General features: G+C 39.1%; 1 protein-coding gene across 1 annotated transcript in view; it reads right to left on the bottom strand.

The window, feature by feature from the left end:
* TRHDE (thyrotropin releasing hormone degrading enzyme) overlaps positions 1 to 15,023 on the bottom strand; it is a 469,889-nt gene that overhangs the window by 286,675 nt on the left and 168,191 nt on the right. The window contains exon 3 of the mRNA XM_069957471.1: positions 4,719 to 4,845. Coding sequence (XP_069813572.1) covers positions 4,719 to 4,845 — 127 coding nt within the window. The remainder of the gene's footprint in view (positions 1 to 4,718; positions 4,846 to 15,023) is intronic.

Raw genomic sequence — 15,023 nt, 5'->3', positions numbered from 1 at the left:
CTCATTTTCAAAAGGAACATGAGAGAAAAAGCACCCCAACATTTGTAACGCAGGTTCTCTTGAGTACTACGGTACCCCATATGTGGGCGTAAACCACTGTATGGGCACACAGCGAGGCTCAGAAGGGAAGGAGCACCAATTAGCTTTTCCAATGCAGATTTTGCTGAAGAAGTTTCCGAGCGCCAGGTGCGTTTGCAGAGCCCCTGTAGTGTCAGCAGAGAGGAAAAAAAACATAAGTCACCCCATTTTGGAAAGTGTACCCCTCAAAAAATTCATCTTGGGGTAGGATAAGCATTTTGACCCCACAGGTGTCAGAGGAAAGTATTCAAAATTAGACAGTAAAAATGAAAAACTTGAATTTTTCCAATAATATGTTCTTTTAGTTTGAAATTTCTCAATTTCACAAGGAACAGGAGAGAAATTTCACCACAAAATCTGTAACACAGGTTCTCCTGAGTAGAATGGTACTCCATATGTTGGCATAAACCCCTGTATGGGCACACAGCCGGGCTCAGAAGGGAAGGAGCACCAATTAGTATTTTCCCTGCAGATTTTTCTGAAGAAGTTTCTGAGCGCCAGGTGCGTTTGCAGAGCCCCTGTAGTGTCTACAGAATAGAACCCCCCCAAAAAATTCACCCCATTTTGGAAAGGACATCCCTCAAAGAATTCATCTTGGGGTAGGATGAGCATTTTGACCCCACAGGTATTAGAGGAAAGTATTGAAAATTGGCCAGTAAAAATAAAAAACTCGAATTTTTCCAATAATATGTTGGTTTAGTATGAAATTTCTAAATTTCACAAGGAACAGGAGAAAAAATGTACCCCAAAATCTGTAACGCAGGTTCTCCTGAGTACAACGGTACCCCATATGTGGGCATAAACCACTGTATGGGCACACAGTGGGGCTCAGAAGGGAAGGAGTGCCAATTTGCTGGAGCAAAACCGCAGCTAGTAATAGTTATTAGAATAGCGCAGTTACTAAAATAATAATAAAAAAAAGAGATTACTGGTAATGTGGGGTGGTTACGGACAGTCTGGGGTGGTTCCGGGTAATCTGGAGGTGGTTATGGGCAACCTGGGGTGGTTATGGGTAATCTGGGGTGAAAACGGTCAACATGGGGCGGTTATGGGTAATCTGGGGTGGATACGGTCAACATGGGGTGGTCACGGGCAACCTGCTGTGGTTACAGCAACCTGGGGTGGTTACAGGCAACCTGGGGTGGTTACAGGCAAAGCGGGGTGGTTACGGGCAACGTGGGGTGGATACGGACAACCTGCTGTAGTTACAGACAATCTAGGGTGGTTACAGGATACATGCTGTAGTTACAGGAAACATGGGGTGGTTACGGGCAACGTGGGGTGGTTACGGACAATCTGGGATGGTTACGGACAATCTGGGATGGTTACGGACAATCTGGGGTGGTTACAGACAATCTGGGGTGGTTACAGACAATCTGGGCTTGTTACGGATAAACTGAAGTGCTAATAGGTAATCTGAGGTGGGTACCTGTAATCTGGTGTGGTTATGGGCAATCTGGAGGGGGTCAATGGCAATTTGGGGTGGTGAGAGGCAATGTGCAGTGGTCAGAGGCAAGGTACGGTGGCCAGAGGCAAGGTGCGGTGGTCAGAGGCGACGTGCAGCGGTCAGAGGCGACGTGCGGTGGTAAGAGGCGACGTGCGGTGGTCAGAGGTAACGTGCGGTGGTTGCGTACAATCTGGGAGGTTACATGTAATCTGGCATGATTACGGGCAACCTGGGGTGGTTATGCGTAACCTGCAGTGGTTACAGGCAACCTGGTGGGGTTACAGACAATCTAAGATTGTTACGGATAGACTAAAGTGCTTATAGGTAATTTGGGGTGGGTACATGTAATTTGGGGTGGTTACAGGCAATCTGGGGTGATTACGGACAATCTGGAGGGGGTCACTGGCAACTTGCGGTGGTTACGGGCAACGTGCGGTGGTTACGGGCAACGTGCGGTGGTAACGTGCAATCTGTCGTGATTATGGACAACCTGGGATGGTTACGGGCAACCTGGGGCGGTTACAGGTAATCTGGGGGGGGTTAGGGGTAGTTTGGGAGTAAACTGCAATTATTACTATAATAAAAAGTGTGTGTTTTATTTTTTTTATGTTTGTCACTTTTTGTACTTTATACATTCTATTTCACTGTATTATTATGATAACTGTGATATTTTCTATCACAGTAATCATAGTTCAGTGACAGAGACCAAATTGGTCTCTGTCACTTTAAATTTTCAGAGATGGCTGCTTCTGACGTGCATGCGCACTTCAGAACCAGCCAGGACGCCAAAGAGGAAGGACTTCCCTGGATCCGGTGAGTATATGGGGAAGGGGGGGTGACTGGGGAACGGGGGTGACTGGGGGGGGGGGGGGCACAGTATCACTTTTTATCCCCTGTCACCAATCATTTATGGTGACAGGGGATAAAAAGTGCCGGCAGCACATGGTACAAGTGGGGCCCGCTGATTGCTTGTACAGGGACCCCACAGGGGGGTCCCCAATCACTGCCCCATGGTCTCCGCTATCTCCGGTGGCGGAGAGCATGGGGCCTTCATTCATTTTTACTTTTTGATCACTGTAAACAGACTATGTCTGTTTACAGTGATGGCGGCTGCCATATTGGTTCTGATGGCCGCCGCGGGGAGGGGGGGTTAGTTACTGGGGCACTAGGGAGCTGATCTGGGGTCTGATTTTACTTATTTCATCTCCTTCCACCGTGGATTTACGGTGGGAGGAGATGAAATGCAGCGCCAGCACCGGCCCGTTTGTGACCGCCGTATCGGCGGTCACTAAGGGGTTAATGAGGGTCGGCTGCGGGATCGCAGCTGATTCTCATTACCTCCTGTGCTGGACTCAGATGAGAGCGGGATCGCTATCTCTGCAGCAATCCCGTTCTCATCACAAACCCCCTTGAAGTCAGGAACGTATATATACATTCCTACTGCACGAGGTATGTGCAATAGGAATGTATATATACATGTTACTGACGCGAAGGGGTTAAAAATAATGTAAGCTCAAAACGATCCATCAATTTTCTAAAAATCTAATTATATATTTTTTTTTAATTGGCTTCAAAGACAGCTATATAGATTCCTCTACTCTTCTTACACAAGTTATGGTATAATATACTTAAACATTTTTAAAAGAACTACACTCATTGCACAGTCATACCTGCATTGCATTTATATTTACTTAAGTACAGTAATGGCAGTGACAGGGACATGAGAAATTAGGTTTTCCTGTCAATCTAGAGAGCTTCAACTGAGAAAAGGTTGCCTGCTGAGTGAGATTATTTATGAATTCTGTTCCTGTCATTCCATTAGAGATCAATTCCAATCAGATATGAATGTTCTACCAAAAAGATACAGTACTAAAGTAGTAAGGTGCAGTGACAGTTTTAGCTGCAGTTTTTCATATAAAAGCGTGAGGAGGTTTAGGTACCGATAATCTTTCTGTGAGCCAAATATATCTATAGAGCAGTTTTTTCTCACTTCCTTTTTCACCTTATGCAAAGAGAAAGCAATAGCCATTTTGCCAGTTTCAAGAATGTGAGTCTTTTGAACCTTGGGAACAAGAGCGAAATTTCACATTTTATAGGTTTTCATTTTTTGCAGTTTAACAAACACAATAAAACACTTCAAACATTGCCAAGGCCGAAGAGCCCAAGAGTCAGGGAGACCAAAAAGACATCACAGGGAAAGCAATAATAGTGGTGCACAATTCAAAGAAGTCCACAACAGACTAGAGTGTGGTTCAGTTCACATCTCGACTAATACACTATGGATTAACTAAGGAAGTAGCAGGAGATAAATGTGTCTGTCTACCTAAGTCTACAATAACCTTAACAACAACTTGATTAGAGAAAAAACAAGATTGACCGGCTACAAATGCCCATTCACAAACCACTCATACACCTTATACATCCACCAAAACCACCCAAAGGCAAAAATATGGAATATTAACTCTGAGGTTATATAGCTGTTTCAGGTACTGCTAGCCACTAAGTCTCTACCATGTCAAATGACATACCAAGTAAATTTCATCTGGCAGGGGTAAAATATACCCATGTACTGGATTTTCTTTTTTTACATTACTCTTAATTCTTAAATATAAGGTACTCAAAATAACAACAGTAGCTTGTCCTTCTGATTTGATGAAAGTGGGGGTATACACCCAGAGCCGTATTAACAGCTGCTGCTGCCCTAGGCATTAAACCTGAAGACGCCCCATCTTGGGGAGTGTGGGGGAGGGTGGTTGCAGCCACATGTATTTCTCTACGTGTAGAAACATTGTCTGAATCGCGTTTTTCATCATTTTTAACTGCTTAAAACATAAACAAATTTCCACATTGGATCAATGGTTAGAGCAGTCTGCATTCTCACCACAGGATTGGTAGGTAATAGCATTAGGCGTCTTATTTACCACCGCCACACCAGACCTGACCAATTCCCCCCCCCCCCCCCCCAAATCCCCCCCCCCCTTCCTCGATTTATCAAGTTGCCAAAACTCACATCAACCAATCACAGCTCCTGTTTCATATATTAATAAGCTTTGGTAAAATAGCACCTGGGCTGTAATTGGTTGCTATAGTGAAAAAACACATGGTGTGGATTTCAGGCACCTTGATAAATATGGGCCAATATGTTATATAATTGGAAATAAAAGCTCACAGAATATAAACTTGTTTCCCTTACCTAATTTTGGCAAAGAATATGGAACCTTGAAGTAATCTTCATAGAATTCCAATAGCCTTTTTGTTATATTAAGGGCATAGTCACCAGATCCTCTTCTTATTGCATCTGGTCGGGCATATAATCTCACCTGAAACAAGAAAAAAAAAACATACTACCAGTTAAGAAGACTTGTAATTTCATGTAGTAGCAGTTGCAGTTGGAAAAACAAGCATGTTAAAACTCTAATGTTAGTGGAAGATAAGATCGCAGTTCTTTTTTAACCAAAAAGGATTTATCCCTACACTGTATTGTAATAAAATGTTTTTTTCCATAGCTGCAAAAAAGATTTATGAAATGTTAAAGTCAAGAAAATATTTCAAAGGAATTACTTGCATGTGTTTGCAAAAGATATGATACTGCACTGTATTAGCAAAATGGATGTCAATTTTATATGCAGGTAGGGTGTGCTGGAACACTCAAAAAGGGAAATTTATTATTGAGGTTTTTTCTTCTCCTAATGCATAAAAATAATACTTGTCAGAATATAAAACTGCTGCGCCGCTCTTCTGATATTTCCTCTGTACATGTTATTTATATAGAGCTAAGCTGCTGCATGAAATAAACCTTGCTTAAGTTATTTTCCCTACCGACAATTAATACTGCAGATCTATTGCTGCTGTGCACTGCTAAATATCCTTGTACTTTTCTGCATACTTTTAAACACTCTAATTTTAACTTAAATACTATCATAAAATGCTGAAAAAGTATTGTTATTTAAATTATTATCAATTATTCATACAGAACTCATAAATAATGCTGTCAATGTGGAGAATAATTACACTGAGCTGTTCTATTCATAAGCCAACATGCAAGCTTTATTCTGCAAAAATACACATTTACATAAAAGTATGTTCTTTAAAGAATAGTTGAAACAAAGCAATATCGTACATTCTGTGCTATGGTTTCTCATGGGAAGAACCGTTCTATTTCTGCACATTTAACATGTGGTGTGGTAACTTTTTAAATACCTAAATCCTTATAATATGATAACTAAAGATGAGCGAACATGCTTGTTCGAGCTCACTATTCACACTTGAGTATCAGGTTACACAGAAGTACTTGATACTTAAACATGTTTGGTGGCTTTAATTAGTCAATAAACATGCGGGGAAGGAGCTGGGAGATACTGCTATGTAGCTATGTTGGCTGCTGGTAGTGATTGGCCCAGCTGCATCAGGTTACCTAGGTGTTTAAAAGCCTAGGGGCCCTATTCAACGGCCCGATCAACAGTGTAAATGAGCTCCGAGCTCCTAGATCAGCTCATTTACTATGCCGATTCCACGGCCCGATGATCGTTTAACGAGGGATGCAGGGACATAGTTACCGATGTCCTTGAAGCCCTTGCAGCATACATTACCTAGCAGGGCTTCTCCTCCGCTCTGTCTTCCTCTCCGGGTCCCGTGGCGCAGCATCAACTCTGGAGCGGCCTGACTGAGCTGTCAGACTGCTCAGCCAATCACTGGCTGCGGCGATCCCGGCCAGTGATTGGCTGAGCAGTCTGACAGCTCAATCAGGCCGCAGCTCAATCAGGCTAAATGCAGCCCGGTGGCCAGAAGTTAAACAAGAGTGTGCAGTGTAAACATAGCCATACCCTGGTTTGCCAGAGCAGACAGACTTGCCCAATGAAAGATGTTAATTAAAAGATTGACAGTATCCTCATTGAAATTCCATGGCCTCCTAAGAATACTGTATTGATATTTATCGTCACTGCTCCACCGAGCTGGGAGTGATAATTTTTGCACCTGTTGCTTACCATGCAGATGAAAAGCATCTCAGACATGGGTATATGTTGAAGTGCTCTTGCCCTGTACTGCAGGACTGACCCCTCCTCCACCTACAACTCCAACACATGCCATGTTTTTAACTTGGTGGTTCAGCAGTTTCATAAATGTACCCGAGTATGCCAGAGCTACTACACCTGCCCTCTCATAGATAAATACTTAACAGATTAAGGCTTTGTTCCCACTACGTAAAAAAACACGGCCACATTTTATAACACCGTCTGTAATTGTGCAAATAGCGGTCGTTATTTGTAAAATAACGGCCGTTGTTTGCGCAATTACCGCCGGTGTTATGAAATACGGCCATGTTTTTTACGTAGTGTCAACCTGGTCTAAGTGTGCACATTTAATATTCCAGGCCCTCTTAGACTCTATTGTTATTTATTCGTCATTACATTAAAAAATTTGTAAGAGGGTCATTCCAGACTCAACCTCAATTTTTCAATTCAAATTCAATATCAAATTTCTTATGATTCAGAGCTTTACGAAATTGTTTTCTATTTCTGTTTTCAATTAAAATTTCATTATGTGGATCAACACTAGGCTCTTGCCCACAAATAGAAGAAATGTCGCCAATGAGGTATTAAGCAAAATTTTTCAGGGGTCACCACCAGGCTCTCACCCACAATTGTAAGGAAAGTCCCCACTAGGCTCTCGAACAGAATTTTTACAGCATGTACATGAGGCCCTACTTTACGTGTAAGGAAAGGTGCATGATATTGCCTCTTTCCTTTAACCCCTACAAGACAGAGGCCTTTGATGCATAAAGTCCAGGTCAGATTAATGCAATTTTCTTCCCCACCTTCTAAGAGCCATAGCGCTTTAATTTTTCCATCTACAGGGCTGGTTGGGGTGTCATTTTTTGCGTCATAATCTCTAGTTTTCAATAATATCATATCAGTGTAATAGAAAAATTTTGATTGCTTTTATTATTTTTTTTGTGATAAATAATTTAATAAAATCAGCAGTCCTGGTGCATTCCCCCCCCCCCCCCCCATTTACACTGTTCACCATGCGAGAACAATAATGTTATATTTTAATAGATAGATTTAATAATTCCTCACGCTACGATATATATGTTTATATATATATATATATATTTTTTTTTTTTATAATGGACAAGGGGGTCTTTTACACTTTTATTGGGGGGGTGTTATATGGTTTTTTTTTATACTTTTAAAAACATTTTTAATTCCACCTTTTTTTTACACTTTTATTTAATGTAAAATATGCAATCATTAGATTGCATATACTGATCTATGCTATGCCATAGCATAGCATAGATCAGTGTTATCAGTGATCTATGTATAGAGGCTGCCTGAGAGCAGGCTCTAGACATAGATCGCCGATCCGAAAGGACGAAGGTAAGGAACTTACCCCCGCCTGTAGGCACATGCGATTGGGACCCCTGCAGCATGGCTGCGGGGGTCCCGATCACTCAGTGACAGATGCTTGATCTGTCACTGAGCACCTTGAATGCCGCGATCACTGTAGATCACGCATTTAAGAGGATGAGAGTCAGCTGCAGATCGCAACTGACTCTAACTCCGGCTCCGGGCACTGATGTGAGCGGGATCGCTCTCACTGCAGCAATCTCACTCACATCAGAAAGCCCCCGTCAGTGTAGGAACATATATATAAATAACCCCTACAAGAAAATCCCCAGAAAAAATTAATTATCCACAACAATCAATTGAAAGATTCCTGAATTTTATTTCAGCACAAAACCAGTTCCCCCCATAAAAACACATACACTAAAGACATTTAAAACCATCTAAATCAGGAGTCAGGAACATCTAGAAACAATGAGATAGATTTCACACACAGAAGATAATTATGGGCAATGGGAATTAATAGATCTTAATGGGAGTTAAAAAAACAAGTCCAAATCTATAGTATAATACTAACAGAGAACTATCCAAACACCATGTGGTAAGGGGACAAAAGCAGTCTCTTTGCACATTAAGGCTATGTTCACACTACGTATATGTCCGGCCGCATATTTTCTGCGGCCGGACATATACGTATGAAACTCCAGCTGGGACTTTACGCAAGTTGCGGCCGGATACGTACGGACCGCAAACTTACGCCCGTAGTGTACTTACGCTTCCTGAGCGCTCTTCGTAGCGATCTGACAGCGGTCTTTTACTTGGAAATCTTCGCCTAGCCCCGGACACCCCACAGAACCTTTTGGATCGGCACAAAAAGCTTTCAAAATGAAGAAATCACCACTACGTACGGGACCACATGTAACGCTACGCGCGTAAGTTACGGCATTTCCGTCCCGAAACAATGGTCTGGTTCATTTTTTACGGCGCCGCATACGATCCGGGCGTAAGTTCGTACGTAGTGTGAACTGTGTGGCCGTAGATCGTATACTTTACATTGTACGCAAACTACGTAAGTTTCCGGCCGCTTATTCACGGAAAGCGCTACGGCCGGAAACTTACGTAGTGTGAACCCAGCCTAATTATATTGCACGTAAATCAGTGAATTACCTATATTGCACAAGCCCTTATCGGCCAACAAATAACATGTGCAGTATTGCACTAGCCCCTTAATAAATAAATTGCATGGGATACTTCAGACGCCAATAAGGCTCAAACACCTCAAAATACCGACCCAGTGGCCATGCGTCCTGACTCCACTCCTCCACCCTCCACACTGCTTTTGTCCCCTTACCACATGGTGTTTGGATAGTTCTCTGTTAGTATTATACTATAGATTTGGACTTGTTTTTTTAACTCCCATTAACATCTACTAATTCCCATTGCCCATAATTATCTTCTGTGTGTGAAATCTACCTCATTGTTTCTAGATGTTCCTGACTCCTGATTAAGATGGTTTTAAATGTCTTTAGTGTATGTGTTTTTATGGGGGAACTGGTTTTGTGCTGAAATAAAATTCATGAATCTTTCATATGATTGTTGTGGACAATTAATTTTTTCTGGGGATTTTCTTGTAGGGGTTATATTTAATTGTAAAAAATCTCGTATTGTAGTACTTGGTAAAGGTTTGATGTTCTTATGTAGGTGTAACATATATATATTCCTATTGCATGGGGTATGTGCAGTAAGAACGTATATATACAGATTGCTTACGGGAAGGGGTTAAAATTTTTGGGAGCCTTTGCATTAGCTAGATGAGTCGATGAGTCCATCCTTCAAAATTACGCAAGGACAGTTACTGTGGGTGTTGTTTGATTCCCCTCTCCTCTATGGCCTGTGGGCCATTCCATCCAAACTGAACCTTTTCGTAACACCCGTAACACCTAATTAAACCTAGTAAAACTGCAATTTAAACACTAAAGTTATAAATATACATTATACATTGTGGTTAAATAGCACTTTTTTAATTAGCTGTTAAAAAAAACTTTAACTAGGTGTTACGGTTGTTACGAAAAGGTTCAGTTTGGATGGAATGGCCCATCTATGATTGTCAGGGGTGATGGGATCTAAGGTGAGAGATGGGCCAGCTTTTAAAGGGTCTACAAGTAAATGTACAGAAAAGATTGTTTCCTAATTTTTATCTTGGGGTGGGTACATAATATTGTTAGTCTGTAAAGGTGGCATAATTCAGGGACCTGTGAGTCTTTGATGCATCCAGGCATATTCCCCCTGCTGTGCCAGTTCCATTTCTAAGGTGTTTCCATCACTTTCTGAGTCTCCCATTGACTTTTGATGGGTTCTTTACTTAAATTGAGCACTCAAACATTGGAAAATACTTGACTCAAGTAACATGCATTTGATTATTTTAGTACTCACTTATCTCTAATGACTACCATTATATTTTTAATACAAATGCTTTGATACACTTGTGTCTTATTTTGTATTAAGCTCCTCTTGGCCCAAAAATACAAGCTCAAGTTTGTTGAATTTGAAGACACAGATGTAGCAAGTACACAGAAATCCTAACACCCCCCTCTTTTTTTTTTTTTTTTTTTTTGTTTGGGGGGGGGGGGGGTTGCATCATATTTTATGAAAAATTTTAAGTCTTTCATTGCAAAGCATAATTGATGTTGCAAAAAATAAGAGCTCATATGGGTCTGTAGGTGAAAACAATGCAACCGCTACGGCTTTTTAAACATGGAGTAAAAAAAAAAACGAAAGTTCAATAACGAAAATTAACTGTGTCCTTAAGGGGTTAAAAGTAAATTCTACCTAAATTGGTCCAGGTCTTTTGCTAGGTTGCCAAGTTGTAGCGACATGGGAGAGGTCTAGGTTGCCAAGTTGTTCAGCTTTTGCCTTGGATCTTCAAGGCTTAAAATTTTTTTTGGCTTTAAATAGTTAATTTTAAAGGTTTATACAATATATATTAGCATCTATGGCAACAAAATCTAATAAAATATATATGTTGCATTAGGAAATAAATAAAAAAAAATACATCTAGGGGGACATGGTTTACTGCTGTGCCATCTTTGTACACTGTGCTTTTATATATGCAACTTAGTACTTTTGATGTTCACATAAAATACTATATGAAATATGAAAGGTTTTTTTTATCTGTTTCACAGAATCGTATAGAGATAGGGGAAGAATATGAATGTTTCTTTGAATAATTACTCTTTTGTAAATAATCAAATCTAATTTACATTTTATATACAATATATTCCCTGGCGTGTATCATTAAAAACAAAGCAACTGTTAAAAATAATTATTCTTAAAATGTATGTAAAACTGTAAAAATGCAGCACCGGATCTGATCATTATTATAATATAAATATTATAAGAATTATAACTAACTATCAGTAGCCCAGTTTGGTAAACTCATTCTTCAATTAAAAAAAAAAGGTTAACCTGTCATGAGAACTACTGTATGATGTTTATGATGCAAACTGTCCAAATCAAAGTGAAAAATGTAGAACACATAGTATAAAAACTTGCAACATATTGGTATTAGTATATTGCCAGTTGTATATTGTTGTATATCATTATTTATATAATGCTATAAGCTTTGGTGGACAGATTTCAGTCGCAATAATATTCTTAAAGAATAAGAGGTTGTGCTACCATATTTGAATTTTGACTATTGTTACATTGTTTTACATTGTTTTTACTATTGTCTTTTTTAACAATTTATCTCATAGGGGAATATTGAAGTCCTTTTTAAAACAATCATACTACTAGGCCTCTTGATCAGTAAATGACATGGGCTGCTCCTGTCACACTTATGCTGCGTTTACACGGAACAATTATCTTGCGAATTCGCACGATAACGATTGAATTCGAACAATAATCGTACATGTAAACGCAGTGAACGATCAAATGACGAGCGAGAAATCGTTGTTGATCATTCGCAAAAAAATTGCAGATCGTTCTGTGTGAACAGTCGTTCGCCGATTTAACCAATGTGTGAGATAGGCTTTAAACGATTGCAAAACAAATTTCCATCTGATATATCGTACCGTCTAAACGCTGATCGTTATGAAAAAAAAAACTTTACTACGACATCGTTAATCGTACGATCGGGCAAATAATCATTCCGTGTAAACGTAGCATTAAACACCGCAATTGTGTTGCAATTGCAGAGTTTAATCGCAGAGTTGGTTAATGACAGGCTGCAGCTTGATTGGTGACGTCTCTTGATTGGTGACGTCTCATCTATAAAGATGAGAGCCTGACTGCTGATAGCAGCTAGCCCCCATCTGCTATGAATCACACTAGCTCCTAAGAGCGCTTCATAGTGCAGCACAAGCGTTTGGTGATTTTGAACCCAAGAAAAAACGTAGTGGGAACATAGCCTATGAGTATATTGTAGGGAATTCTGTGCTTTAGCTGTTAAGATTCTACCTTTTCATTTTCCACTGCAAACTAAAGAAACTTTGTAAGTTATGTGTTTTGCCTAAAATACACCTTATATATGAGGACTAAATGTATCCCACTCTGTTGCATCTGTACTACAGGCATCTGTTTGCATCTGTCTGGGTGATGTCACACTTGAAAGGTTCATATGCTGTTATCCAATAGTAAGATTTTACTTCTTAGTACCTTTTATCATAAGCAGTTGTGGAAATTATTACTGATTTAGTTCTATTGAATTAAATAAGCTGCAATACCTCAAGGAACCTGTGCACAGATGTGGCACTATTTTTGAAAGCAAACACATTATTTTCTAATACTTCACAACCCATAAACATTACAGTACCTAATTAAATCTACCTGCTTTATGACAAAGCTATTAGCCAACGCTATTTACAACACCACATTGAACCATATAAACCTATTTCATCTCACAAGTTTAACTAATAAGACTCATTTCTGTTAATTATTTTAGATATCACTAATGAAAGGTTTATCTTTCACACCTACTAATCATCCTCCTAAAGTTAAAGTGATAAAAGAAATGTAACATTGCATGGAGAAATTGAAAAAAATTAATGAAAACAGGCATGCTGGCTAGAAAAGTGCTAAAGGAGCTGAGGAAAAGTAGTCATAGTGAATATCTTAATTTAACTCTCTGTAGGAGCTACTGACAGGAACACATGTTTAAAATCTCCTCTGCATGGAACCAATGATCTGGAACACATATGTTACCACAGAAACAAGGAATATAACGTATCATTTTTAGTCAAAAGCAGATAATTTGCAGTAGCATATGGGCATTCATTGCTAAATTTGATAGTCATATGCTACGTTAAGGCTGGGTTCACACTGCGTTTTTTTCATCCGTTTTTTTTAAAGAAACGGATGAAAAACGGATTGCAAAAATGGATGCATTTGTGTATCTGTTTTGATCCGTTTTTCCATTGACTTTCATTATAAAAAAATCGGATCAAAGCGGATTGTTTTTTTTTACGGACACAAAAACATTGCTGACACTATCTTTTTTGTCCGTTAAAAAAAAAACAGATCTGTTAAACGTATGCTAAAAACGCAGTGTGAACCCAGCCTTACACGAAACGATAATTCATCCGATCGTACGATTAACGATGTCGGAGTAACAATTTTTTTTTCATAACGGTCAGCGTTTAGACGGTACGCTATAGCATACAGAAAACTCGTTTTGCGATAGTTTTGCGATTGCTTTAGCCTATCCCACACATTGGTTAAACGAACACGGAACGATCTGCGATTTTTTTGCGAACGATCAACGATGATTTGAGAGGTTGTTGAAAGATGAAAATGAACGATTTCTCGCTCGTCGCTTGATCATTCGCAGTGTTTACACGTACGATTAGCGTTCGAATTCGATCGTTTTTGTGCGAATTTGCACGATAATCGTTCCGTGTTAACGCAGCATTAGTCTTACCAATAGTTTTTAACATGTTAGACTAGGTTAACACTGTGTTTTTATACATTTTATGGAAGAAAATCATGATAAATTGGATGCAAAACAGATGCAATTGTGTGCAATCAGTTTGGATCTGTTTTTCTATTAACCTCCATTATTTAAAAAAAAAAAGAAAAAAAAAAGAATCAAAGCTGTTTTTTTTTTTTAGCGTACACAAAAAATGCAGTTGACCACGTTTTTGTGTACGTTAAAAGTAACCATTTAAAAACGGATATGTTAAACACTGCAAAAACGCACAGTGAACACAGATTATGTCTTACCTTAATTGAGCACATTCAATTTATAATGAATAAATCTTATTTTATATGAATATTTTTCATTTGATCTGTTATGTCAGGATCAAAGTCGGCAGATTCATGAAAATATTTGTATTTGAAATCAAATATTTGAATCAATAACCATGTTTATATTTCTGGGGTTCATCCACATGGTTTGGTATTTTCTACACTGCCATAATATGGCTTCAACAAAGGACCTTGAAATACCTTGAAGTACCTCAATAATACGGGGACTTACAATTGTTTACCATAGGCTATATTTATACTACATACAAATGAAAGAGAAAAAGCGTCCATTTTTTCTATTTAAAAAGACATCCGTTTTTTTAAGTAGGTAATATACTTCAATACAATTCATTCAATAGAATGAATTAGGCTATGTTCACACGTTTTTTTCAGCTCCGTTTAAAATGACATCGGTTATTTTGAGTGTAAAATAACAGACGTTTTTCGAAGCCTGGCATCCCCTTAGAGCAATGACGGGTGTTTGCACATTATCTTAGTTTGGGGTTACTAATTGCCCTTTGGTTGTGGCTTAATTGAAAAATCCATTGAATTTAATAGTAAAAACAGAGAAAGAACGGTGACAATAAAAGAACTGTGTGTGAACAACTAATGCAAAATGTCCATTATTTGCAAAAAACGTCAGAAAATAATGTTCATGTTCATTATTTTGACGTCTTTGGCAAAAACGTCCGTTTTTCAATGCATTGTGTGCATAGGGCGTCCGTCTTCTTATTGACTTCAATGCAATTGCATTGAAGTCAGTTAAATTGCTGCAAAAACGGCCGTTTTTTTAAATAGCTAAATCGGATGTTTTTTCTACATTTTTGACGTTGTGTGAACATAGCCTCTCTATTAAATTCAATATTTTTTTTTTTTTTTCGTTTCCGAATAAAGACTAGAGGTGAGAGAAC

This window comes from Dendropsophus ebraccatus, chromosome 1 (assembly GCF_027789765.1).
Source record: "Dendropsophus ebraccatus isolate aDenEbr1 chromosome 1, aDenEbr1.pat, whole genome shotgun sequence".
In the NCBI taxonomy this organism is placed as follows: domain Eukaryota; kingdom Metazoa; phylum Chordata; class Amphibia; order Anura; family Hylidae; genus Dendropsophus; species Dendropsophus ebraccatus.
Note: the sequence above shows the minus strand (reverse complement) of the source record. Positions and strands in the feature narration are given on the sequence as shown.